At 45.8% G+C, this 27800-nt stretch overlaps 1 protein-coding gene across 4 annotated transcripts; it reads left to right on the top strand.

Moving 5' to 3' along the window:
* Positions 1-77: 77 nt before the first annotated feature.
* On the top strand, positions 78-27800 carry arhgef25a (Rho guanine nucleotide exchange factor (GEF) 25a). 4 transcript variants are annotated; one of them, XM_037268478.1, is made up of 17 exons: positions 78-1176; positions 2091-2193; positions 20368-20684; positions 21002-21112; positions 23563-23696; positions 23787-23853; positions 24082-24185; positions 24277-24346; positions 24466-24555; positions 24697-24789; positions 24893-24943; positions 25009-25086; positions 25201-25392; positions 25450-25630; positions 25694-25923; positions 25997-26110; positions 26891-27800. In XM_037268478.1, the coding sequence occupies exons 1-17, from the start codon at positions 1042-1044 to the stop codon at positions 27011-27013; spliced, it is 2193 nt and encodes a 730-aa protein (XP_037124373.1). In that variant the 5' UTR covers positions 78-1041; the 3' UTR covers positions 27014-27800. The 4 variants fall into 4 exon arrangements, with proteins under 4 accessions (XP_037124373.1, XP_037124379.1, XP_037124398.1 ...); XM_037268503.1 differs by lacking the exons at positions 78-1176; positions 2091-2193 and adding an exon at positions 7197-7739 and having other exon boundaries at positions 20368-20480; positions 20609-20684; XM_037268484.1 differs by lacking the exons at positions 78-1176; positions 2091-2193 and adding an exon at positions 7192-7739.

Below are 27800 nucleotides of genomic sequence, written 5' to 3'. Positions count from 1 at the left end.
TGCCAGTGCTAAGTTTAGCCTGTTTGGTGAGCGATTGTGTACACACACGGCTAATATTAGACTCTTGGCACTTTGTCCAGGACTGTTACCAGCACTTAGCTCCGACTTTTTCAGTCTGCTACTGGATCCTCCGGGAATCAATCCGATGGATGGAGAACTAACAGCAAATTTTGGACATTTAGGGCAATGGAGGCAAAGTCATAGAAGTCGAGGTTTGCGCTAAGCTCAAAGATCCATATGATTGGAAGACAGCCGCAATTTGAGGCCTGCCTGCCTGCCTGCCTGCATTCTCCAGCAACTTGATCTGATACTGTGATCTCTAAAAAAGAAGAAGACTCAGTATTTATTGGAAGTGTGATGCAAAGCCTTCCTTCTTTGGAAAAAAGACTTTCCTGGCAACCGCAGTGAGACTTGAGCAATCTTCATGGACTCTCATTGTTGGAAGAATAACTGTGACGATTGACTATTAAACACGGCATGAACTTTCAAACAGATAACACATGGGCTTCATCCAATTTTATTTTGGATGCATTTTGCAACACTGGGAAATAGTGAATTGCTCATTGTGGTCATTTCAAGGACTTGAGTGGAGATGTTGGTCCAATTGCTGATGGTATCAGAAATAGATGGGCTTCAGGGGCTCTGCGTTCATACCTTATTTGGGGTTGCCCCTGCTGCTTGAGACTTCACACTCTCCCCGTGTCACTGGCTGAGAAGAGGTGGATCTGGATTTGTCACAGAAAGGCAAGAAGAAGCGTAGCCTAAATGAAGCTAATCTGAGGGATCCGTGTCATGAAGACACGGAGAGGGGGAAAGTAATGATAGATGAAGGGAGGATAGTTTGGGGGCGGTGATCTTGCGCAGCCAATGAAGAACCAGCCGGGAGGATTCCAGAGAGAGCGACGGACGAGTCTGGGCCAACCGGTTGGACACTTCCAGAAGAGGCTGCGGCGGACGCAGAGGAAGACGGAGCGAGGAGGCCCCCATCAATCTGCCATGCGTGTTTGCACAGGAGCTTTTCATTAGAAGCTGCGCTTGGGGATGGAACAAGAGAACAAGCGAGACTCTTCGGAGGCAAGAATGAAGGCGCTTCCCAAGAATCAAGGACGCACGGACCAGATGTTGGGAGCCATGGCTGACATGCTGACCTCGGTGGCATTGCCCAATCAAGCTTGGGTGAGTTGCAAGCACATGATTGACATCTTTCATCGACGGTCGGGGCATGCTTGTCAGGTGATCAGGCGATTGACTCATTGACACGTGGTAATATGAGGTGCATGGAGTGCAATGTCGCTCTTGCATATGCAGTTGACAAGCTGTCACGGCTGCAACGATGCTTGTGGGTGATCATAAATGCTGCAGTTGGTAAAAAAAATCATCTATAAAACAGCATCATTTAATGTAACTGCAACAATCAGAAGAAAATAATTGAAGAGGTAAAAACACATCATTTTTCAAATTTTTTATTTTACGGTTGAGAGTCCAGCTTTCCAAAGGTCATTAAAAGAGGCCTTCAGAAAGAGCTTTCTGGCTTTTTTTTTTTTTCAACATCCACATTTTGTGGCGCCTCGGGCCGGGCATTCGAGAGCCACATTGTACGTAATGATGCTTCATGAAGCTTCATGAAGCTATAACACGCATTTCTTTCGATGTGACCTGTGACCTACACATCCAAATATGCTTCGGGGGCCTATAAAGAGCCACGTGAACATGACATCACCATCATTAGCAGAAAGCATCTGGCATTATATTACTCCACAGACTGTCTGGTAGTCTTCCCTTCTTCTTTTTCGGTTGATCAATGTTTGTTTGAGTCCTGTGAATGAAGCTCCCGTGCCAGGAACCATCACGCCATAACAGTGAGTAGCGTCGGCAGACTGAAACCTCTGCCCTTCCACTCAATTGTTGCTGATGGAGGAAAGCGGGAAAGCCTTATGGAAAAATACAAGCGTGACTGTTAGATTTTTGTGGTTGTGAGAGCGTAATCACTCTTAGCCAGACTTGCTCCAGGAGAGCAGGACTGCCTCTGACAAAGGCGCTCTGTGTGTGTGTGTGTGTGTGTGTGTGTGTGTGTGTGTGTGTGTGTGCAGCTGGTGGAGGGCGGCGAGGCGGACCTCCCATCACGCCGAGAGGAGAGGGGGCCCGTCCAAGGCCGCTGGGAGCCCGATTGGGAGCGCTGCCGAGAAGGAACAGGTAGGACCGGAAAGCTCCGCCCGCCGTGCTCGTCCAAACACTGGCCCTCACCTAACCAGTCACCAGCAACAAAAGCTTCCCGCTCGCTGGATTTTCCGTCTTTATGTGGAGGCTGTAAAACGAACCCCCCCACCCGCCATGAGGCACTCAATCACTCGAGCACCAAAATATTAGCACACAATGTTAATTTTGCCGCATTTCAAAACAGGCTTATAACCTTTTTTGTTTTTATTGCTAGTTTTTATTTCCTTTAGATTTTTTATTTTTTGAGTTTTTTTTAATTAGTTTTTAGTAGAGAGTTGTTAATTTATATTATTTTCTAAACGCTTTGTATTTGTAATTTTTTTATTATTTTTTTTAATATCTGGAGTATTCATCATTTTTTTAAATTATTTTTTTCTATATCTGGTGTATTTTTCAATTGCAGGATCACTCAGTGAGTGTCCAACTAATTGCATACCATATGGATTAGAAGGGGGACTAATCTAAGTAGTGCCGATAAGTGAGTAATATTGCAGTCGAGTGGACACACGGAGGTTAGTCACCAAAACATCCAAATACAATTCGCGTTCATTTTAAATGCATTATGGAAACAAAAAAATGGAGTTAAACTTTGAATAAGCATTTTCCACCCGAAATGCGTTGCCCCCCCACCCAAAAACCAAATATAAAATTGAAACTGCAAAACGTATTCTAATTTGTTACCCTGCTGACTTGCGGACGTGATGGGAGAAATTTCACAATGGCAATAGAAGGAACTCGGTTTGCGGCCAATTGTGTAAGTTGCCCGTTCGTTGGTGGCACTTCTTGAGGCACTTCATGTGTGTGCCATTCCTTGTTCCTTGAGTGCAGTGGAACAAAAGGAACTTTGTTCTGGATCAGAGTTTGGATTGGGTGCTGTGTGTGTATAGCGTGTGAGTTACCCTGTGGAGCATACGAGTGGGCCAGCAACTGTTCTGGAAGTCAACGCTTGGTGTAGCAAAGAGGTGGCCCGCCGAGGGCGACAGGAAGCTGTCCGCGATGCTTATCTCAAATGGCCTGCTTGAAAAACTGCTCCAATTTTTCTTTCCCAAAAACAAACACAAAGAAGTTATGTCGAATCAAGGTGACCAAAAGAGAACTTGCTTCTTCCGCCTGTGCATATAGGCCAAATTTCCTCCGGATAGGAAATTGCATGGAAAATGAGGGCAAGACAAGGCAGGAAGACGGCCAGACCACAACAACAAGAGGCAGACTTGGACTACCTCACACTTGTTCACGTTAGACTTTTTCCACTGCCATGTATGGAATATTCCAACAATGTAGGGGGAAGTTGGACAAAAAGCTAAAAGCGATAAAATTCGGATTGCAACGCAGCTCACAGAGATGCCTGTCAGAAAAAGCTAGAAAATTGGATTCTCGTAATATTTATTGATTTAAAAAAAAGCCTTTCTTCTAATTCAACAGCTTAGTTATCGTGGAAATTGTAAAGATAGTTCTTAAATGTAGTGGTGCCGTCATTTATAACTCAACTTTCCTTGTGTTGTGAGAATAGGACCCAGATGAGGCGATATTTTTTCACTTTGACTTGACAAGGAACACAACAGCAGCTTTTAGTCAGATAGTGAACAATTTTTCCGAAAATGAGGTTTCAAGCTCCCGGTCGATGGATTTCAAGCAACCACGTAACTTCACCTCAACTTCCCCTAGCTTAATGCTAACGCATAATGAGAATAACCCTAAAAAAGGTAACAATTAGCATTTGTGTTGCAGTGTATAACCTTTTAAGCGGCAAATATTTGGACGCAAGTATCAACTATAAAAACACTCACAGGCGTATTCTTTATCCTCTGTGAAGAACGACGAACATTACTGCCGCTTCCTGAGAAGCAAAAAACGTGGCGATTTTTTTTTCACTGCTGTATGAAGTCAAAATTATTTTTCCACATTAAAAAGCGAACTTTATTTTTTTACTATTTTCTCTTGCTCGTAAATTTCGATGTAGTTGAGGCACGTACGTGAATGAGCTCGCTTCTTGGAAGGCCATCAAACATGGATGAAGCCACTGTGGACGTGTGATTGCACGCCGCTATGCTTTGTCACGCCGAGGTCAGCGTGTTGTTGTGTGTGTGTGTATGTGTGTGTGTGTGTGGAAGGGGTGGGATGAGGAGAAGGCTCTGCCATGCTCCGGAGAGCCATAAGGGCCATCTGTTCCGTCTTCAAGACGCCTTCACGTGCCTTGAGAGGAATCACAGCACAGAACCCAACTATCCAAATTTTTGATTGAAATCTCTTTTTGCAATCTTGACCAGTGTTGGCACGAAACCTGACGACAACCTCTTGAAATCACAAGAAGGCAAAAGGAGCGTCTTGAGAGGAGCTGTCCTCGTCTTACTTAGCGTGACCGCTTTCAACACTGTCACGTACGTCCAACATGATCTTCCAACACTCTCCAATGAGTGTGAGGTCACGTGAGCAGCATGAAATCATTTCGATCAAGTTCTGCTGGAGGTTGGGAGAGTGCCGATCCTGGAGGCCCCCTGGGAAGGAACTCGGCATGTGACCTTACATGGGCAGAGATCGACCTGAAGCTAAAGCTAAAGCTAAAGCTGAGTGGCATTGCGGTGAAAGGGCCTCAGGTTAAAACATTTTGACTCATTTTGACTTTGATGCGCCCCATCACATCCTACAGAGTGGGACTTTTCTTCTGCTAGATGGAGATGCAGCCCACCCAAACTCGTTTCCCTCTCCGTCTTTGGGGAAAAAAGCGAACGTCGTGCAGGACAAGAGAGATGCTAACCTGACGGTGGCTCCCGTTTCGAGATGGGACGGCAGCCAAAAAGCTCCCCCTCGTGTCGACATGTCTAGGATACCCCTTCTCCTTAATTGGCTCTCAGCTTTGCCACGAAGGAAGAGGGAGAATAGGCAAGGGAATAGGAGAGGGGGAAAAAAATCGAAGTGAGCATATTTTGGCAGGGTTTCAGCTGGCTGATGGACTGAGGAGAGGCTAATGTCAGTGGTGGTGGATGGGTAGGGGGTGAAGAACTGAATGCGTCACTGCTGAGCTGACAATGAGAGCACCGCTGCCATCTACTGTCGTGGATGTGCAATTCCACAATCTTTTTGTACAGGTCAAAAAAGCCACAGTATTGCGTTGCCCTTCCCCCTTGGGTTGGCCCCACCCAATATATCAGAAGGACTGCTCGAAAATGAAAAGAACTTTTGTCAGCGACCGATGCAAAAGAAGTGTCAGAAACTCTGTGACATCGGGGCCCGTCTTAGCCACTCCCACAAAATAAGCAAATTTAGAATAATAATTTCTCTACTTGTACTTAGAAAAATCTGAGTTCACCGTCTGGGCTCTTCAAATCATATTCCTTCCTGAATTTGTCTCTTGCATGCGGATCGACTGTCTCCTGCCCAAACAAATGTTACGTAAGTTGATTTGAAGCCACTTTGAATTTGGATGCGTCGCTTCGCCGAGACAGCTCACCGTCAATAAGCTTGCCATTCGGTAGCTCAATTCTCTGTGCTGCGCTGGGCTTTTGTTTTTGTGTGTGTGTGGGGGGGGGCATGCGTGGGGGGAGTCAAGGCGAGATAAAAGCAGAGAGACAAAAGGGTGTTAATGCACGCCCCCCCTAGATCATGAGCACGATTTTCCATATTCCTGCACAGTTTTTTGCATGTATCGCCTTTGCCATTTTACGACATGAACGATACGATTTAATCTCCTATCAGCTCCTCGACAAACGTGCCGAGCTTTTACCAAGTAAGCCGACACCACGCGGACGGTATCGATGTCCGTTATGCAACAGCTATTAACGCCCCCTACTGGGCGTCTTGTGCTATCACACTTTGTCAGTTTATTTCAACCTCACATTTATGAATGTTGTTGACTTTTGAAGCGACGGCGGGAACGCCTTGATGCTCATTTGAATTGCTTTATTTGAAGCACATGTGGCGTGTAATCAACTTTTCGAGTTGAAGTCTTACGAGGCATCTCGCTGTTCTTATGCAACGACGTCCGAGAACTTTTGAGAGTGACGGAAGGTGTCGCAGCGAGGCATAACGCGGCACACCTCGAGGATTTTTCTTTCATAAGCACACCTCGAGGATTTTTCTTTCATAAGCTTCTTAGCCACATGATGCGCACACTCCAAACAGAGTGGCTTCAGATGAAGTTGTCAAATTGTCTGCGTGATGCTGAGATGAGCTCGAGAATAATTGTCAGCTGTGGCCATGTTAAAAGCCCTTTGAGACGTTTCTGGGATTAATTCCTTCACCGCCATTGACGAGAATAGACGTCAAACATCGCTTTGTACTGGGCTACCGTTGACGAGAATTGACGTCAGACATCACTTTGTACTGAGCTGACTTTGTGGAATTTATTAATTAATTAATTAATTTATTTATTTTTTAATTATTTTTTATTTATTTAATTTTTTAAATTTTATTTATATTTATTTAAGAATCTTGCAGTGAGATGCCACATCTTGCCGGACAGGGTGAAAAGGTCTTTGCTTTTTGAGTTCATCTCCCGAGAAATGGGAGCAAAGACAAAAGCGTCACATACGGAATCTTGTTCAGCACATTGTGCACCTTGAAAGCAGATCCCCAAGCGCCTCGCTTGTTTCGTCTCTGTGCAGAGACGACATCTGGGATTTGTTTGTCTCTCCTAACACATTAGCCAGTCACTGAGCTTGGAGATGAACTGTCAGGACGCACACACACACGCACACGCACACAAAGCAAAGCAAAGCAACATAGTGAAATTGGAGAGCCCACGGCTCGCTCCACGGAATTACAAAGAGAAAAGAAAAGCTGCGCGTGTTGAGCGAACACAGACGTCGCCGGGAAAGGCAAGAACATTCTTGCATGTCACTTTGAAGCAAACGGCAGCGCATGACACCTGCGACCTAACATGGCTTCTCCTCCGTTCACAATATGAGCGGCGGGTGGGAGGGAGGGGATCAACTTTTCATCTGCTGGTGCAAGAGAGGAAAAAAAACAGCTGAGATGGAAAGGCGAGTTGTGCTTTATTGGCGGGGGGCGTTCAGGAAGAGCCGAAATGAGGGGAGTGGGAACCTTCTCCTGGAATAGCCAGTGAGGAGAGCTTGCAGACTCCACCCTCCATCCTCAGCCCTCCCCTCCCCTCCTCTGTCTCTCTTGGCTGAAGCAGTCTGTCTTTTAAGCAGGCAGTTCACACAAGCGGCGAGCGAGCCAGCGCACTACATTCAAGAAAAACTGAAGACGATATGCTCAGCGCAAAATGGCTGGCCATCCCCCGCTCGCTGGATTTCTTTGCGTCTTCTTTTGTGGACTGTGGATGTGAAGTCAACTAAAGGAGGAGGCCAAACGGACCTGATTTTGCTTTCCGCTGGGATCGGAACTTTTAACGGCAGGGGGTGGGGGCGGGGGAGCGGCGGGTCATGCCCACCTCTGCTCATGGTCCAACAGCATGAAAGGGGGCCACCGTCGCCATCGCCACCACCGAGGCTGCTGTGGCTGCCAACACTTGTTCCGAAAAGTCCTGACTAAGTGTGGCTGCTGCTATGCCCGGGTCAGAGGTCAGTGTCACACACGCACACACAGTCACACAGTCGCTTGAAGTTGCTCTCCTCTCCCTCCTCCGCATTAGCTTCTCTACTCGTCATCCATCTTCTGATTTAATAAGTGAAAGCCTCCCACTAAAGCAACAGGTGTGACACACACACACCTCAGAGTGCGTCTTCCTCGTGTAAAGCAAGCAGAGATGGAACAGGAAAGGAGGACGTGCATCACACATTCTTCCATGAAAAGCAAGCTGGATGGATGAGTGTGTGTTTACGTGAGGTGGAGTCGCAAAGCGTCCTCTTGCCGCGTTAGTCGGGAATGCGCGGCACGTGGCTGCATCAAAACACGCAAGGGGGAATGCCGCCCCCCTTCACGCCAACTGTGCCGTATGTTGTCATGAAGCAGTAGTCCAGTAGGAAGCTCCATTCAAAGCAGCGGGTGGCGCCGACTCGGCGCTCTCATTGGAAGCCATGTCCGTGTCGCCGTTTGCCACACGGCATCACAAAGTTAATAAAAGAACGGGCGGTGGGCGCTCGGAAAGGGAAAAATAGCAAGCTGAGGCTGCGCGCATATAGGGGGTCTCGGGGGCGGGGGTCTTCATAAAGAAGGCTTTAATATTATTGGCTGGCGTTCTTGGCTAAATACCAGAGATTCCTTGAGTTTAATCTCTTATGTAATAGATATTCTACTTTTCCATGGCCTGGAGTTCCCAACCCACGGCAAATACGCTGCCATCAGGTTCTGGAAGCGTGCGTTGGACCCAAGAGGAAGACTGAAGAGAAGTCACGGCGTTCCAGTTGACATTTGGAAGCGGAAAGCACTCCATGTTGTTTTACAGTCTGAGTAGGAATTGGCTCCGTTCCTAGTGTGCAGCAGGCTCTGGGTTCAACTGGTCATGTGAAGCCCGTGCCCGCTCGTTACCACGTAGAGTCGCTCGCATTGCTTGAGGAATAGAGAGCGGCAGGGCGTGAACTTTCTTTCCCCGTGGAATCTTTTCGTCGTGCCACTCTAGGTAATCTATAAAGTTTGCGATGAGGATTAGATGTTCCCGCAAGCGTCGGAGAAGACCATCTGTCATCACAGAGGGGCGAGAGATTTTGAAATTTGGAAAAGCCAGTTTTCTAAAGAGATTTCTTGAGCATGGGCTCCGTTATAAACGACTTCATTTTCTTTCATGTGCTTGGCTGTTCATCAATGGCTTGTACGAAGGCCTCCCTCCCTCCCTCCCTTTCTTCCGTCCTTCCTTCCGTCCGTCCATCTATCCATCCTTTCATCCATCCATCCCATTCATTCAAAAGCCACTGAGGCGGACGAAATGACGGCCGTGAGTCATCCCGTCATGACGTGTCTGTCGGCCATGATGTCCCAATGTGCATGCTCTTTGGCGCTCCACGGGTCATTGCGTTGCCTCCCCTCTCCTAACCCAGCGTGGCACACTTAATCTGATCATTTACGATCTTGTTTCAAGTACGCTGGCGGTGGCCGTCTTTTACGAGAACAAGCAACTCAATCGGCTTATTCTCTGTAGGCCGCCTCTTCTTTTTGTGCCACAAAGCAGGAAGCACATTGGATTTAATATGGATCCAAAAACGGGCTGCGTTACTTTTGTTTTACGGCTGACAATTTTGGCATGAAGGGAAATAGAATGTCGGAACTTGATCCAATGGCAGTGAGGAGGGATTATTCATCTGAACTCGACGGCACGGAGGTTGGAAAGATTGGGAAGATGCCCAACAGCGGGAGCCATAATTACGGAAAATGGCTACAAGTCAGCTGTGCGATGATATTAGCACCGATCTGCACGCCGCAACAAAGTCGTTGTTTCAAAATACATTCCACTGGACATATTTAGGTTATTGCTGTGCATTTTAGTTCTCGTGATCCTCCCCCCTTCCAGGTTTGGTCGGACCTTTGGAGTCTTGCTCCTCCCCCACGACAGAAGAATTGGCACACCATCATTTACATCAGCGGCTATACCGAGAGCTAGCTGTCATTAGCGCTAGCGGAAAACACACTTTCAAAAGCTTCTTGTAAGATCTGACAGCCAAAGGCTGTGAGGAGACGCTTTTTGAGACGGACCTAAAGCGCTCGAGAGTCCCGACTAGGAAACGTGAGAAGGAATTCACATAAAAAAAGCCGCACAGACTCCCAGTGACAACACAAAACGTGCTTTCCTTATGCATACATGGTCATGTTGGAAGCCCCATAGAAATCTCCTGCATCCACAGTTATTTTGTAAAAGGAAAATGCTGAGTCATGGAGCAAGTCATGCAAGAGTGTTGTGATTGCCTTGCCAAAACAGAATTCTTGCTTTGAATGGACGATTCCACCCCAACGTGGGCCAGCGGTCGCTTCTTGATGGCTGCTCGTTTGCTTTCCTTCGCTGTTTTGCTTCTGCTTTATGATTGAGCCAGTGGAAGGCGCAGCTTGTGTGCTGACTGAGCCGTGTCATAAAGATACACACACAAACACACACAATACGGAAAGTATTGATGGTTCTTATCAAGATTTTACTTTTTTTTAAATTTAATTCTTGGCCTCTTTGTTTTATGATTTAGTTTTAAGATTTATTTTTTATTTTAATTGTTGGCCTATGTTTAAGAAGAAATTCAAGATTTTTTTTTTTTAAGATTTAAAAAAACAAACAATTAGTTTAATTCTTGGCCTCTTTGTTTTGTGAGCACCATGTCTATTTGGGCATTTTCCGACAAGCACTTGGAAATCAAATGAAGCCACTTTGTCGACGTCTTTTCACTGTGACAAATGGCTTGCGTTGTGACGGAGAGCAGCCCTGTTGGCAAAAGTGGGGGAAAATTGCAGCGTGGCTTTTTTTTTTTTTTATGTCTCAGCTGGAGAACCTGTTTTTCACATCAGCTTATAAGGCAGACTAGAGACATTATGGAAAAAACAACCAAAATAGCCGAATTGAAGGTATGCTGCCGCTGCACTGCTGCGCCCCGACCTTGTGTGCCGGCCGAGATATTTTTAATCTTTGCCCCCGAGCCCACCCTGCGCCCAGCCTTTCCGCCGTGTACCTATGATTTTGTTTTTCCTTGCCTCGCGCATGCAGGCGGAGGACAGAGGGGGGGGAAAAGGACGAGGTGACCTGTGGCAACCCGTGTTGCATGATTTGGAATCTAACCCCTCCCCCCTCCCCTTCCTGCCGGTTATGAATGATGTGCAACGTTTCTCTTCTTTTCTGCTCGGCGTTTTTTTTGCTCAATTTTTCCGGACGTATGGGTTTTCGCACAGCTTTCCTCCAACTTGCAAGCTCTTTTTGGCTTCCTCAAAGCGCCATTGGTAAATGTGAGAAGGAGGCGAATGAGGGAAGAAATTATGGAAGACAGGAGTGCATTCCATACCTTGTTTAGCAAGAATTCTCCCACAGCAGCCACTTCTGAGGCCACTTTTTCAAACCATACTTTTTCCCCTTTGAACCTTGTGATCCACTTTTTTTGTACGTGTTGTTGTAAGCAGTTCTCAAACACGGGAGATGTTACACCAACAACTTTTATTTTCATTTTAAGAGAAACAAATAGATGCAGATGCAGTTTTTATCCGACCAAACTGCAAAGATGTTCATTTTTCTTGGGTAAAATTGTATTTTTTTTAGAACTGAAGATGGATTGTCAGAGTAGAATTATTATTATTATTATTTACAACTGATGATGTTTGCTAGGATTGTAAGAGTAGACTTTTTTTGCAACTGATGTTTGCTAGGATTGTAAGAGTAGATTTGTTTTGCAACTGATGTCTGTTAGGATTGTAAGAGTAGAATTTTTCTTTTTTTTTTTTTTTACCACTGTCAAATAGTCTGAGAGCTGCGTCGTTGCCGTATACTAAACAGGTCACATCTGTCACGACTCGTCCCCGGTTGTGTTATTTATTATATGTAGGTTGTCATGGTTTCTGTCCGTCTGTGTACTCGCCCCTCCCTTCCTGTGTCAACTCACAATCCATGTACTAAACACAGTCACCTGCCTCTCGTTACCTGTCTCGTATTTAAGTCCTGTCTGCGTGTCACTCCCTGTTGGATCATTGATGTGCTTTGTCTCTCGTCTGGCTTGGCGTTCTTGTCTTTTTGTCCAGTTATACTCGTTCCTAGTCGAGCTTCTTGTAGTCTGTCTTTTGAGTTCTCCAATCAATCCTGGTCCGTTCCGATTCCTGACAACATCACCTGTTGGAAAATCTTTTGCTTGTAGAAATCAAGTTTTAGGTGGCTTTTCAAAGTCACTTGTAATTCTTTTTACTTGGCGTGCAAAAACCTTAGCGAGCGCACTGTAACGATATGAATTCTAGACTGCGGCCAAAAGCATGTGTGTGTGTGTCACATTTGCCTGTGGTCCTGTTTAGTGTGTTGTTGTGTGAGTGGAAAAATGTTGTGTATTGGTCTGACGTCCTCCTCATGGCCAGAAGCAAAAGCGTATTGTTTTCCAAATAACAACAATCGCAGCTGCTCCGGTCGAAACATTGACCAAAAAAAAAAAAAAATCGATGCTAATGATGACACATACAAAGCGGCGAGTCTTTTGTTTTCTCATCTTCCCATGGTCTCATATTTTGTGCGTCTCTCTCTCACTTTCTTCTTTTGACTTTGGTTGCCATGGCGATGAAGTCGAGAATCATGACACAATATTTGTCTGGAAAGCTTTGAGCTGCTCCTTTTGTGCGCTCCTTGGCCTCACCAAATTAGCGTGATACAAAAACACAAGTGGAGATCGTAGGTACCGCTCGGACTCTGATCTCACCTGGCTCGTATCCTGACCACCACTTTGCTTTGTGTTCTCAGCCCTGCTGGACTTAATGTCAGCCTTGTTTGCCAACGTGTGCGTCATTTCCCCCCCCTCTCTCTCTTTGGCGTGTGCCTGGATAATTGATTGATTGATTGATTGATATCTTTATTTCGAACATCCAAAACAAAAAAGAAAAACAAAAAAACAAAAACAAATAACACTCTAAAGTGCCACATAAATCCATACAAAACAAACAAAAAATAAACCAACAAATAGAAGTAAATACATTAAATTAATTAATTAATTAATAATAATAATACATAAGTAAATAAAAAAAATAAAGAATGCTCGAAAAGGAGTAGGAGGAAGCATAGCTTTTTAGATTCCTACTCCTTTCTGACTTCATCCATTAAACCAATGATTCAACATACTATTCTGTAATTCTACAATATAACACAAGTAGACAAACTTGCACACTTATTGTTCTGTTTCATTTTTACTTGTGTGTAGCCCTTTGGCACTCTTAACCTTTGTACCCGCTAAACAACATATTTTTATACATTTTTTTAAACTGGTGGATATTTGGACTTTGCTTGAGTTCCTCACTTAGATTGTTCCATAGTTTGACCCCGGTTATAGTTATACAGAAACTTTTTAAGGTTGTTCTTATGTTTAAGATTTTGAAGTTGTGATTCCCTCTTAACTTATAACCTCCCTCCCGATGCCTAAATAAGTTTTGGATATTATCTGGTAGTTGTTTTGCTTTTGCCCTATACATGATGATTGCTGTTTGATAAGATACTATGTCAGTGAATTTCAATAGTTTGGATTGTATGAAAAGTGGATTTGTGTGTTCCAAGTAGTTGACTTTATGAATAGTCCTTATTGCTCTTTTCTGCTGAATGATAAGTGGCTGTAGTGAAGTTTTATAAGTATTCCCCCAAACCTCAGCACAGTAATGCAAATAGGGCAAGACTAGAGAACAATAAAGTGTACGAAGTGAATGATAATCCAGTAATTCTTTTGCTTTGTATATGACAGCCATGCTTCTTGAAATTTTAGACTTTATGTTTTTGATGTGTGGCTTCCAACTAAGCCTGTCATCCATTATAACCCCAAGAAATTTGTTTTCCTGCACCCTTTCAATTTCATTTCCATCTATTTCTATTCGTATCTTTATATTCGCTTTGCCAAATACCATAAACTTGGTCTTACTTACATTTAATGATAATTTGTTCCAGTCGAACCACATTTTTATTTTTTTCATTTCCTCATTCAGCATTGATTCCACTTGTTGGATGTCATCACCTGAACAAAAAATATTTGTGTCATCTGCAAAGTTGACGAGTTTTAGTTCTTTAGAGACTTTGCTCATGTCATTTATATACAAAATAAATAATTTAGGGCCTAAAACTGACCCTTGTGGAACACCACAAGCTATTTCCAGATATCCAGAACAGTGATTACCCAACTTTACATACTGTTGCCGTTCTCGCAGATAATCCTTTATCCAGTCTAATACTAATCCCCTTATCCCATATTTTTCTAATTTATTGAATAGTATATTATGATTAATTGTGTCAAAAGCTTTTTTGAGGTCAATGAAAACTCCTACTGCATGTTGTTTGTTGTCTATTGCATCTGTGATTTCCTCGATTGATTCCATTAATGCCTGTGCTGTTGATCTGTTTACTCTAAAACCATATTGGTTCTCTGCAAATAATTTATGTTTTTCCAAAAATCCATCCATTCTACTATTAAAAAGCTTTTCCAATATTTTTGAAAGTTGTGGCAATATTGAGATAGGTCTGTAGTTTGTAAAGTTGTGTTTGCTCCCAGTTTTATAAAGAGGAATGACCTTAGCAATTTTCATCTTCTTTGGGAATGTACCAGTTAAAAATGACAAGTTACAGATGTACACAAGTGGCTTTGAAATCCCCTCAATGATTTGCTTAACTAACATCATATCAATCCCATTGCAGTCGGTAGATGTTTTATTTTTACATTGTTGCACAATGTTAATGATTTCATTTTCATCAACTGCCTTCAAAAACATTGAGTGAGGATTCTTTTCTATTAATTTATCTGTGTTGCCAACATCTGGCGCTGGAATCAGTATGTTTTTTGCTATTTGAGGCCCAACATTTACAAAGAACTGATTAAAACTGTTTGCCACTTCTTCCATATTATAATTTTCAGTATCATTTATAACAAAATATTTAGGTAATTTATGTTGTTCGGTACCTTCTCTAATAATGTGGTTTAGGAGAGTCCATATCCCCTTAATATTATTTTTGTTATCCTCTAATTTATTCTTATAATATTCTTTCTTACTTAATCTTATAATATTAGTTAATTTATTCTTATATCTCTTATATTTATCTTCAGCGCCTTCTGTTCTCTGTTTTATGAAGTTCCTATAGAGTAAATTCTTCTTTTTACAGGCATTTCTTAAGCCTTTCGTCAACCACGGACTGTCCTTATATTTAGTTTTTTTATTATATTCCTTGATTGGACAATGCTTATTATATAATGAAGTGAATATAGTCATCAATTTATGGTATGCATTATTTACATCTTTTTCTTCATATATTGCATCCCAGTTCTGTTGCATTAATTCATGTTTTAGAGTAGCAATTGTCTCATCTGTCCTAATTCTTCTTTGTTGTTTATACACCCCAATTTCAGATTTGAAATTATTGTCATATACTGTAAACACTGGAAGGTGGTCAGTAATATCAGTAATTAATAACCCGCTTGTTGTCCTGTTTTCTATTATATTGGTGAATATGTTATCTATCAGAGTAGCACTCTGTGATGTTACTCTCGTGGGTCTAGTGATTGTAGGAAAGAGACTCAGGCTATGCATTAAATTTAAAAAATCATCAATATTTTGTTGCTTATTTGGGTTTAATAGATCAATGTTATAATCCCCGCAAATAAAAATATTTTTATTGCCTTTTTGTATAATCACACTTTCTATCCATTCTGTGAATGTATCAATGCTAGAACCAGGAGCTCTATAGACACAACTTATAATAATGTCTTTTTTCTTTTCAACACAAATCTGTATCGTGAGACATTCAAGAAGATTGTCCACCACCTGTGTCATAGCCTCTACAATCTTGAATTTCATATTCAAATCAACATAGATTGCAACACCACCCCCCGCTTTGCTCTGTCTGTTGTTGCATATGAATTCATAGCCTTCCATCTCAAAGTGCATTCCCTTCTCAGTCGTAATCCAGGTCTCAGAAATAGTTATTATATTAAATGATTGTTTGAATGTGTTTAAGTAATCCCGAATGCTACTAAAATTTTTATATAGACTCCGGCTATTGAAATGGATAATAGATAGCTTATCTTTTGTTAAGATGTCCGTATTGTACTGATCATTGCTGTAATAATAACATGTGTTGTTTGTGGTGGAGAAGAAATTATTGTCTGGGTCGATGTCCTGATCTATGTCCAGAGTGCTGCTTTCACTGTAATCAAACGTCAGTTGGAGTTGTTCATGTTCTTGTATCCACTGTGTTACCTGTCCATTGTTGCTTGATGTAGGTTGAGTAGTGTCCCTGAACATTATGTTTGTGTTTTGTGTTGTTACCTCCATTCAGTTCCAAGTCCACTCCAGTTGAGGATACTTATTCGAGCTTTTCCAGTTCCTCAATACTCCTCACCATCAGTATCTTGGCCTCTTCTGGTGATCCATTAAGCTTGATGTATATCTTACAATTTCTGGTCCATGTACTCTGTATTTTTTTCATTCTTCTCAAGTGACGTGCTTTCTTTGCAATATCCGCATTGGTCTTTGTCAAATGTTCATTTATGTAGATGTCTGTACCTTTGAGCAACTTACCCTGTTTTAGAAGTGCAACTTTGTGCTTCCTGTTGACAAATTTCAGAATGACTGCAGGCTTGTCGTTGCTGTTTCTTCTGGGCAGTGGATGACATGCTTCGACCTGGTTGGAGTCCATAGTTATTCCTTTAGTTTGCAGAAACTCAGCTACCTGTTGCTCGGCTGAGCTTGCATGTTGCTCACATCCATCGTTACTTGCCGTCACTGCCCTTGCATAAGATATAGGTTTGATCGCTATTCCCGTGATGACAATGTCATTTAGTCTTGTGTATTGCTCGATGTCCGCTACCCGACTTTCAAGGTAGGCAAGCCGCTTGTCCTTCTCAGCATTGAGCATACGGAGCGTCTTTACCTCTTCCACCAGTGCCAAGATGTTCTTCTGCTGCATCCTTACAGCAGAAACTTCTTCCGAAAGGAAGTCAAGTGACCTTTTTATGTCCTCGACCTCCTCCGTGGACATGGTTAGGTTTTTTTTCGGCCCCATATTGCTCACGTTGGTCGTAGCTCTCTTTGACAGCTCAATCAGCTGTTCTCCGGTAAATCAGCTGTTAGCAGTCTGCTAACAAACTTGCGGGTTCACGATCTGCTTAGATCGGTTACGTTTTCTTGATTTGGGTTATTTTCCAGTCCTTCATGTGCAGGCGTGAGAATGAGTTGTAACATAAGAACACAGCCCAAACTTGGTGTAAAAGAATATCCGATCCAAGAACTTCACAGTGCGTCGCGTCAATCCCACAGCTTCCGTCATAATCATCGTGATGATGTGTTTGCTTGCTAACACGCAAGCGGACTTTTTGGTTGTATCTGACACAGTTCTTCTCTGGTATTTGTTCAGCAGATGATTCTGTTCTGTGTGTATTGGACATTAAATAGGACAGACTAACAAAACAAGAACAAATTGCAATGTCGGCCAGAATTTGGCCAGCCGTTTAGCGGCTCTCCCAAATTTCCTAATGGCACTCGGGCAAGGCTTTTTCTTCTGGAGTTTTCGTTGATGCTTGACACGGACTGGCTTCTTCCTCTGTTACTTAACTGCGCGTGCGTGCGCGCGTGTGCTCCTGGAAGCGTGGCGGTGTGTTGATTCCAAAAGTGGGTCAGTAGGAGGACAGGAAATCTCCGTTCCCTCGTCTGCCTCCTTGTTGCTTTTACGCAGACGGGACGTGCTTTTAAAATCTGCAAAGGGAAATTTGATGATTATAGGTAAGAAATGATGCCTTTAGGTCGATTTGGAAATACGCTTGCACCTCCTCGTTCTTGTGTGCTGACATCCAAGGGGCAATAGTGCAGCGCAGACTGATACGCAGTGGCAGGAAAAAGGATTCGGGGGGGGGGGGGGGGTCAGATGATGCGGGAGGAAAGAGGAAGGGTGGGAGAGACAAGTACCGGCCGCTATGTATGAATCACAGGTCTGCATGAATCAAATGTCAACGCGCATAGTCACGCAAAAATGTCACAAAAAAAGATTGCAACTTCCCAAAAGCCACAATGAGGTGGAGCTTTGGAAAATGTCTTCTCCAGCTGGTAAACTATGGAGTCTATCGCAATTGCGTCTGATACTAAGTGCCTGGCTGGCTGTCTCCCTTTCAGTCTGCACATCCTGCGTGCTGAGTGTCCATTTCCTTTGAGTAGCTGAAATGCAATCGAGCCGTCCCACCAGGGATGAGCGCAATAAAGTTGTCGGGCGAGAAAGGGGATGTTGTTTGTGTGTGTGATGTTGTGCAGCCCCGCACTTGCGACGTGGGGGGGGGGGGGGCGTTATTGATAGCATCTGCTTGCCTTGTGTGTGTGTGTGTGTGTGGTGCCGTTGAAAGGACAGAGAAAGTGGAGTTGCTGCGAACAAGGATGCTCCATTAGCGCCCGTGCTTTTAGCCTGATTTGTCCGCTCAGCAGCTCTCAGAGAAAATGATCAATAATAAAGGAAAAGGTTGGCTGTCTGTCCGTGCGCTCATTTTTCTTGTTGACGTTCCACGTTTGCCCGCTCTCCTCTTTTGTGCCAAACGTCAAAGGTTTACGAGCCTCTGGAGAATATGGCGGCGGTCGCCCTGTTACGTGACTGGGCAAGTGGTTTGTTGATTACAATTAGCGGGTTTGCTTCCGCCACATTAATTGAGCTTGTGAAAACTTGTTTTCCTTGAGCTTTCTGAAAACACGACAAAGTTAGCAAAAACAAATGGCCCCAATCTCAACCGTGCACTTTGCATTTGGATTTTTCCATGAATCTTGGTTGCAATGAAGGTGATGAGTGAGCAAAGCAGCAGTCTCCATCTCCAAATGAGAAGAAGGAGAGGAGTTTGATGTTTCCTAACTGTCACAAGCTAGCGCCGTAGTTAAGCTGCATTAAGGAAATGGCTGTAGCTAAGCTTTGCTTTGAGGCTCCATTATCCCAATGAATAGCGTGTGGCACGATCAGCACACGGCAGGGTTGAGGGAGAGTGGGAAGATGACACCCCCCGAATGTGTGGGTGCGTAATGTAAAATAAGCAAGGACGTCAGTCGGGGGAGCGTGTTGCTTTGAACGTCTTTTTCCTTTTGTGCTTTCCCGTTGCTGTGACTAAAAGATTCCACAGCTCTCTCCGCGGCACCTAGTTGAAGGTTTCCTGAGCTTTATCGGGTCAGCTGGGAAACCACAGTTGCCATGGTGACAGATGTGGAGGTGATGAATCCGGCGTGTTGTGTATATCAATGTGTACCGTATTTTCCGGACTTTTTTTTTCATAGTTTGCCCGGGGGTGCGACTTATACTTACGTCAGGCTTTTTCTCAGTTCCTTGTTTGTGTTTATGTCATGTTAGCATAGCGCACCATTCAGCCTGTTGTTGCCTATTCTATTTCTAATCTAAATTTCCTTTCAAGATGTCTGTTCTTGGTGTTGGATTTTATCTATTAAATTTCCCCCCAAAATGCGACTTATACTCTTTTTCTTCTTTATTATGCATTTTATGGCTGGTGCCACTTATACTCCGGGGCGATTTATAGTCCAGGAAATACGGTACTTGATTCAGCGGGCTGAAGAGTTTCAGCCGCTCTCTCGGCCTTGGTGGGACTTTCAGAAATGCTGCGAGCCTCAACTATCCAATTCCAAGAGTTTCTAGCATGCAAAGTTCCCAGTCAGACTTCCTTTTCACGTCCGCTTCCAGCGATTGTTCTGCTGGAAACACGCTGCTCAGATGAGAGAGGAAATTCTCTCCCTCTTGTGGAAGCGTAAAGCATGTCTGATTTTAAAGTCGTGTTTACATCAGGCAAGGTGATATTCGGAGGACAATCATCCACGCTCACATCAAATTGAAGCCACAGTGCCCGCATTCAAGTTTCACTCTACTTGGAATTTGAGTTGAGGGAGCGCGATGTCTCCACGCTCAACTTTATCAAGGCAATTTTCTTGGGAGACGCGTACCAACGCAACTGCAGCCCCGATAACATTCCTGGAAAGAATATTTGGTGCTTTCAAAAGGAGATAGTGGCCAAAGGTTTTGTCGGCTTTTAGAAATCCTAAAAGCCGGGAGAGTGTTTCTCCATCGCGATCCAGGGTCAAACCTGAGGTCAGCTGGATGCGTCGCATATTTGAACACATTGTGCTTGGGTTTGGGGGTAACGACGGACACAAAAGAAACAAAAGCAAAAAAAACAGTCCTAAGCAAACATCCTGGTTCTTTTTGGACGAACTCAAAAGTGCAGCTTCCTTCGTACGTCTGACATCATCTTCATCCACATTCTTCTACCTTTCATCTCATCACGTGACCAAGTGAAAATGGTGCACTTCCTGTAAACAAAGCTCACACAGCTGTGTCTTCGGGGAGTGTGTGTGTGTGTGTGTGTGTGTGTGTGTGTGTGGCTATTTTTATATATCCACTCTTTGTTTTTATTTCTCGCTCACTTCCACGTCGGAGCAACCTGCGGTGGTGCCCTCCGTTTTGCTTCAGCGGGCACTCATCAAACGCTCACATATGCCGTTTTTGCTCCACCGTTGATGGAACATGCAGCGTAAGCCGGCGTGACGTGGTTGGAGTCTCGGAGGCCCGGCCGCGCTTGACCTCTTTTGCTCTTCCCGCAGACTCGTATTCGACGGCGGCAGGCAGCGAGGGGAGCATCTCCACCTCTGTGGCATCTCTGCCTCCGCTGGCTTCCAGCAGCTCGGCGCCCAGCTCGCCGGGCTCCAAGCGCTCGGTGAGCACGCTGAAGAAATGGCTGAGCAACCCCGTTCGCAAGCTGAGCGTCGGGGCCAAAGGCGAGCGTCAGATCCGCAAACTGGAGGGAAAGACTCCTCCTCTTCCTCCTCCTTTTCCGTCCCGCAGTCCGAGCCAGGATCCGGGCGGCTCCCTCAGGCCCGACGAGCCTCTCGCCATCCTGCCCGTCACGCAGACGGAACTGGTGAGCTTTATGCTGAGCGATCATTTACTTGTCCTTAGCTATGAACTGAACTTTGCTCCGAAACGCTTTGGTGATGATGTCATCATTAATCATGCAGTATTTGGCTTAATAGCCAAAAAAAAAAAAAAAAAAGCTTGTCTCTGCGTGAAATATTTCAATGCTGATTGCAGCGCTTAGCAAAAGGTCAATTGAGGTCACATGATTCGTTTTGTGATTCAAATGAATCTCCAACATTTTAGCTGGTATTAATAAAACATGAAGCTGCAGTTCACCTGAAATGACTAACGAAGCTACTTTTCTGTCTTGGTGTACGGCAGGAGTGGAAAGACGGACTGGCGAGCCCCGAGGATCTGTCGCCGGCCACACTCCAGTCCCCCGCCTACATCACCGACTCGCTCATTGGCTGCACGTCTCTGCCTCACACGCAGGTCTGTCTGTCTGTCTGTCTGTGTCTCTGTCTGTCTCTCGCTCTCTCTCTCCCTCTCTCGCTCTCTCTCTCTCACTCACAATTGTTTTGTTAACAAACAGAACATTTGACCCGCTTTTTCCAAACATCTCCCCCCCGTTTTCCTCCTCCTCCCCTTGACATGGGTCCGATCGAGGCTGACAATGAAGTGCTTTCTGCGTCCATTTTTTTTTTTCCAAGAAGATCAATAAGTGGAATTGCCAGTCAAGCAAATAAATAATTCTTAGAATTTGCGTTACAAGGAACCCGTCAGTCAGTCGCGCAGTCTTCGATTGTCTGTGGCGGCGAGCCACGGGGAGCAACCTGTCTCAAGCCAGACTCACATTTTACAAAAAGTCTCGGATAGCATCGAGTAGAAAATGGCTGAAAGATGCCGTCGCTGAGGACACCGGATGCTTGGTAAGAATGCTTTCATGTCGCCATCAAACATACCGGCGTCTCCGTTTGGCTTTTAGTTCGGATCCGGCCTGCCTGCCTGTACTCTGCCAGTTGAAAGAAAAAAAGATCTGAAGCAAAAATGATTATCATGAAAAGGCCCAAATAAGAAAACTGAGGTCAGCCATCTTGAAAGAAAGAGAACAGAAGGAGAGAACGCTTTTGGACACACTGTTGTCTCTTATCGAAACAGCCCCCCCCCATGAAGTTGTCGGGCGCTCTCTTTTGGCTACCCACGACAAAAACCGCGCTCGGTTCTCCACTTTTGGACACGGGGAGAACTAGCAGGCCAAACACACGCGATGCTCTTCCAAAGCAAATGATGGGTGCTACCGCCAAGCCCAACTAAAGATTTGGGAATGACTTCATGGAGACCGCACGGCACGCTTGATAAATGGTCGTAAAACACAGAGAGAACAAAGAACTCATCGAAGCAACAGCCGTCAGCCGGCGTTGGACTTATTTTGTGGTCACGCAACTCCAGGGGAACATTTCAGCAGTTATGTTGTCAAGGTTTGTCTCGCCAAGATGCAGCTTTCCTTATTTACGGGCCGGCTGGCTGGCTGGCTGGCTGAAAAATAAAACATGGACCCGGGGGAGACGGCCATTCGTCTTTCTGCGGGCACATCTGGATGTGATCAGGGAAGCAGCTTGGCTCAAGCTCTCCTGGAGGGGCAAAACCAGCCAGGGGTCTCGCCGTCTCCGAGGAGACTCGCTCGCTCCTGCTGTGCACCTACCTCCTCCAACCCTCTTTCTCTCTCTCTCTCTCTCTCTCTCGCCCTCCCTCCCTCCCTCCCTCTCTCGCATTCCCTCTCTCTCTCTCTCTCTCTCTCTCTCTCTCTCACCCTCCCTCCCTCTCTCGCTTTCCCTCTCTCTCTCTCTCTCTCTCTCTCCCTCTCCCTCTCTCGCACTCGCTCTGTCTCCCTCTGTCTTTCTCTCTCTCTCCCTTTCTGTCTCTCGCTCTCTGTCTCGCTGTCTCTCTCTCTCTCTCTGTCCCTCCCTCTCTCTCTCTCACTCCTTCTCTCCCTCTTTCTCTTTCACTCACTCACTCACTCACTCACTCACTCACTCACTCACTCACTCACTCACTCACTCACTCACTCACACTCTTTTTCTCTTTCTCTCTATTCTCTTTTTCACTCTCTCGGTGTCTCACTCTGTCGCTGTCTCACTCACTCACTCACTCACTCACTCACTCACTCACTCACTCACTCACTCACTCACTCACTCACTCACTCTCACACCCACATTTCTGTCTGTATTTATTTCTCGGCGATTAGGTGTATATTTCTGGTTGCGGGAGCGGTGTGTGTTTGTGTGTGTGTTTTGTGTTCCAATTTGGGAGGCTCCGCTTGACCTGACCTGTGATGCTTGACATGGATTTGAGCAAAGACAGACAGCCGTAGATTTAGATTTCGCTTTGGAGCGTCCAAGGAACATAAACAAGCCAGTGTCTAAAAATAAAGGAATAGGATCATTTTTGTGGCCCCGGTAAATTGTGAATTCCAGGAAAACGGCATCTCAAGGATTGGGGGCGCCCTCTTGTTGTGAGTGCCGCATCAGAAATGAAAAGGTAGAGCGGCGGCCATGCCTGTGGGCTCCTCCAAACGTCGGATGGTAAACAGGAAAACAACCTTGACGAGCTCATAAATCAGCCCGCCACTTCTCCGCCTGCTGTCGTCGTTTTGCTCGTCCTGCGGGCGCCAAACTCAATCAGGTTCCTCGGCGGCTTCGTCTGTCAGCGGCACCGCAAACTTTTCATGTTTATCGCCTCATCTTCTTCCTTCCATTTCTTTGACTGATCTGTCAGGTTCGCCCATCTCCGTCAGATCATCTTCTCGTTCGAATTTGTCGTGCGCCGGTTACCTCGGCAACCTGCGTCATTACGGCGTCCCCGCCTGCGCTTTATCGCCGTTGTTTGCCACAATGGCGGTCCGCACCAGCCGCCTTTGATTGACACGTCTTGTGCGTCCTCAGGACACTCTGGACACCCAGTCCAGCTCGGTCGCTCCGGACGACAGCGGCTCCGTCCTGATGGACGACACCTGCAGTCAGTGGTCTTCGGCCGCGGACACCGAAGAAGAACGGAGGAGCGCCCTTGAAAAAAGCTTGTAGGTCTTCTCGTCAAGAGTTTGGATCACCGCTTAAGTCTGATTTTAGTTTAGTTTATGGTTTGCCCATTTGTCTCTCTTGTCTCTCAGGTACGTACTGAAGGAGCTTATTGAGACGGAGAAGCATTATGTAGCAGACCTGGGCCTCATAGTGGAGGTAAAGCTCAAAGAACTTCAAATCCTCCTCAGTGCCATTTTGGCATTTGGGTGCCGTCTCCAGTTTGAAACAGATGTGAGGAATTATGAGCTGGTGCCTGAGATCGCTTCAAATACTTTGGGGCATGCAAAGATTGCAAAAAAGTCATGTGATGCGCAAGCCAGCTTTACGAGTCATGGATTCTTTTTTTGTCCAAATTCCATTAGCACCTCCGTGGTTGTCTTGCAGGGCTACATGGCCACAATGAACTCCAAAGGCATACCGGAGGACATGAAGGGAAAAGACAAGATTGTTTTTGGGAACATTCATCAAATATTTGACTGGCATAAAGAGTAAGGCCTCATTTTCTTTCCAGGGGAGGACAAAGGAACAATGGCTAGGGCATACAGGCATGTGTGTATGTTTGTGTTTCTTCCTCTCTAGCTACTTCCTGGGAGAGCTGGAGAAGTGTGTGGCCGAGCCAGAGCGACTGGGTCAGCTTTTCATTAAACACGTGAGTACTGAGGCACATACATATAGTTAGCGAGATAGCTCGCTCGCTAGCTAGATAGGTAGATGTCCCGGGGAAAAATTAATGTGCCATATTCTCGCCCAATTTTGTTTGGCCTGCAGGAGCGACGTCTGCACATGTACGTGGTGTACTGTCAGAACAAACCCAAGTCGGAGCATATTGTCTCAGAGTACATCGAAACTTACTTTGAGGTGAGGAGCTTACTCCATCGCTTTGTTTATGTTTTGTAACACGAGACGCTTTGCAATCAATTTGCTGCTTTGTTTACGTGTCACGTTGAAGGTTGGCGCTGTCGTGTCCACATTTGATTTGTTTCTTTGTTTTGCGTCAAGGAATTGCGTCAGCAGTTGGGTCACAGACTGCAGCTCAATGATCTGCTCATCAAACCAGTCCAGAGGATCATGAAATACCAGCTGCTGCTCAAGGTGAGCATTTTTGAGCTTGCACATCCAAAGTGCCCAGAGCGCCCACGAAAACGGGTCCAGATCTCTGGAATGTTCTGGTGCCACGCTGTGTTTATTTGCGTAGGACTTCCTGAAGTATTCCATCAAAGCCGGGATGGACACGGACGAATTGGAGGTGGGTGTTCTGAAGGAACCGGTTAGGAGCTTGTGTTTGGATTTATCAGCTCACTTTTCAAACAGAAAGCGGTGGAAGTCATGTGCTTCGTGCCCAAACGTTGCAACGACATGATGAACGTGGGCCGACTCCAAGGCTTTGAGGTAAGTCCCGAGGATTTGGACGGCAAGGCAAAGGGCCAACAGAGGCTCCTTGCGCTAAGTTTAGCAGCGCCACTTCCTCTTGTTGTTGTGTTTCTCTTACGCTGCGGGTACAAGGGCAAGATCACAGCCCAGGGGAAGCTGCTCCAGCAGGACACCTTCACCGTCACCGAGCAGGATAGCGGCTTCCTGTCCCGAGCCAAGGAGAGAAGGGTCTTCCTCTTTGAGCAGCTGGTCATCTTCAGCGAGCCCATTGACAGGAAGAAGGGCTTCTCGCTCCCCGGCTACATCTTCAAGAGCAACATCAAGGTAAGAGCGGAAGTGAATTGACCACAAGATGGAGAGTTCACCTGGACTGCATTGCAGGTGAGCTGCTTGGGGGTGGAGCCTCCCGCTGAAGGTGACGACGCCCGTTTTGTGTTGACGTCGCGCAATCCCGACGGCAGCGTGGTGCGCTTCCAGTTGCTGGCCTCGTCCCCGGAGACGTGTCGGGCTTGGCTGGACGACGTGCTGCGCATCTTGGAGACGCAGCGCAACTTCCTCAACGGTTAGCTCCGCCCCCATTGACGTATCTTCTCGGGATTTATCATCAAATGGTCTTTTTTGTCAGCCTTGCAGTCACCCATTGAGTACCAGCGGCGGGAAAGCAAGTCCAATAGTTTGGGGCGCTGCATGAGACCCCCCGTGTCCACGGACGGCGCCCTGCGACCGCACTCCTCGGCTTCCATCGACCGCCACAAGCTACCCTCCCTTCATTCCCACAACATATCGCTGCCCGCCCTTCACCTGCCAAGTCAAGGTCCGGCCGGAGGCGCCGCTGAGACCTTCTTACGGCAAGATGTAGGTGATCTCACCTGCGCCGAACGCCGTCGCATTCTTGAAAGGTCTTGAACGCCGCCGTCGCCTTTTGCAGTCGTGCCCTCCCGACTCGGTTTCTCCGTCGCACGTTCAGCTGACCTTGTCTGACTCGCCCGGCTGTGGCACCGTTTCCAACGGGCTCCACGCACCATCCCCGCAAAGCACACAGGTTTGTTATCTTTCTAACGATCTTGCCTTTTAATTACGGGGACTAACTGAAGGATTCGGTTAGGACCTCGTATTCTTAACATTATTCGTTGATCTCTCTCGTCTGACATCGTTCTTACCTCAAAAGAGCCAACCTTGACCCTGACGGTCCAAGCGAGTGTAGACAAGTGTTTTTCTTGAAGCACTTTTCTAACCACAGAGCCATATAATGAAGTCGTTACCTGAAGCCAGCCACGGAGGGGAAAGTGGGTTCGTGCATAAACATGGTGGAACTTGTGATGGAAAGACACGTAATCGTCAAGAGAGCGAAAAGGAGAGTAGCACGTAAACAACATACTTCAGGACTCCGGGAACAGAATTTTGGAGCAGCTGGTGAGTCTTGAGAGACTTTTCGCAGCAGCCTGAGCAATATCAATTTTTAATCATGATACTCATACAAAGTAGGGAAAGGGTTTTTTTTTTTTTCTTCGAATGCAAAGTTTGTCTCTTATGGTGTCGGGAGTTTGTCCGGCGTTTTCTTCTCTGACTCAAGCTGGAGCGGCCGGCTACCTCACAAACAGGAAGCAGGAAGTGGCTTAGCGATGCTTATCCAAAGCAGATAATTGTTTCCCAAACGCGCCGACCTGGGCTGAATAGGAGGAACTTCACGCCGAGCCTGCAAACACCGCATCGCTTTCTTCCACACGTCGACAGAAGCGATTGCATTTTCATGCGCGACGCTCGTGCTAACTCGAATAATACTGAAAAGCTTTCCGTGGATGTGTCAAATGTTTTGCCGCAGAGAGCAGGCAACGGCTTCCGCAGGGCCCAAGCGGCGGATTCCGGAAGCCAGGCTTCGTTTTCGGGTCCCTCGACCGGACGACGTCCGAGCAACTTGGCCCAGCTGGCTGAAGATGACCTTTGAACTCGGATGGCTTCCCTCTCATCTTCTAGCCTGGCGTGAAGGCGACAGAAGGTCTTGCGTCACAACTTACTTGGGCAATCTTGAAGGAACCTGTAATTGACTTTTCTTGAAAAACAAAAAAAAGGTGATGAGCCACTTTGTGTGCACATGAAGACGATTCCCGCAGGATGCCGCCGGCCGGGCAAGGACAATCAGCGTCTGGTGACAATTCCTGCTTTCGACTTTGAAGGGTTTTGACTATCAAATGTTCATTCCTAATTGGGGAGGTGACTGGATTGTGCCTTTCAGTTCGTACGCACCAATGTATGGACACTTTTTTTTCCCCCGCCCCCTCCCTGCATGAGAACGGATGTGCATGGACGTGCTCTTCCTGTCCTCTCTGCTAATAAGTGCTGTGGTCCACCTGGCGGATGTTCTGCTGAGGCGCAGGAAACACGTCAATGGTCAACATGACACCAAATTCTAGGGTCAGTGAGCACGGAGCATCTTGAGCAAGTATACTCCGCAGACACCAAGTGCTTTGATTGCGCTTTTGCAGGACAAAAGATGACCTCTAGAGGGCGCCAAGCGTCGGACACTGCGAGGCTTTCTGTCGGTTTGTTTGCGCACCGCAAAATTCTCTGGTCTATCTTGTATTTGATTGTTTTTCTTTGTTGTTTTTTTATTGCTATTATTATTATTAATAATATTATTTTAAACTTCCTTCCAAAGCTGAAAAGTGACTTTTTATTTCAGAGGACAGAAACATGACTGTGATGTCCAAGAAATAAAAACTTGTAATCAGTTA

This window comes from Syngnathus acus, chromosome 2, assembly GCF_901709675.1.
Source record: "Syngnathus acus chromosome 2, fSynAcu1.2, whole genome shotgun sequence".
NCBI classification, from domain to species: domain Eukaryota; kingdom Metazoa; phylum Chordata; class Actinopteri; order Syngnathiformes; family Syngnathidae; genus Syngnathus; species Syngnathus acus.
This window is presented reverse-complemented; position numbering and strand designations above follow the sequence as displayed.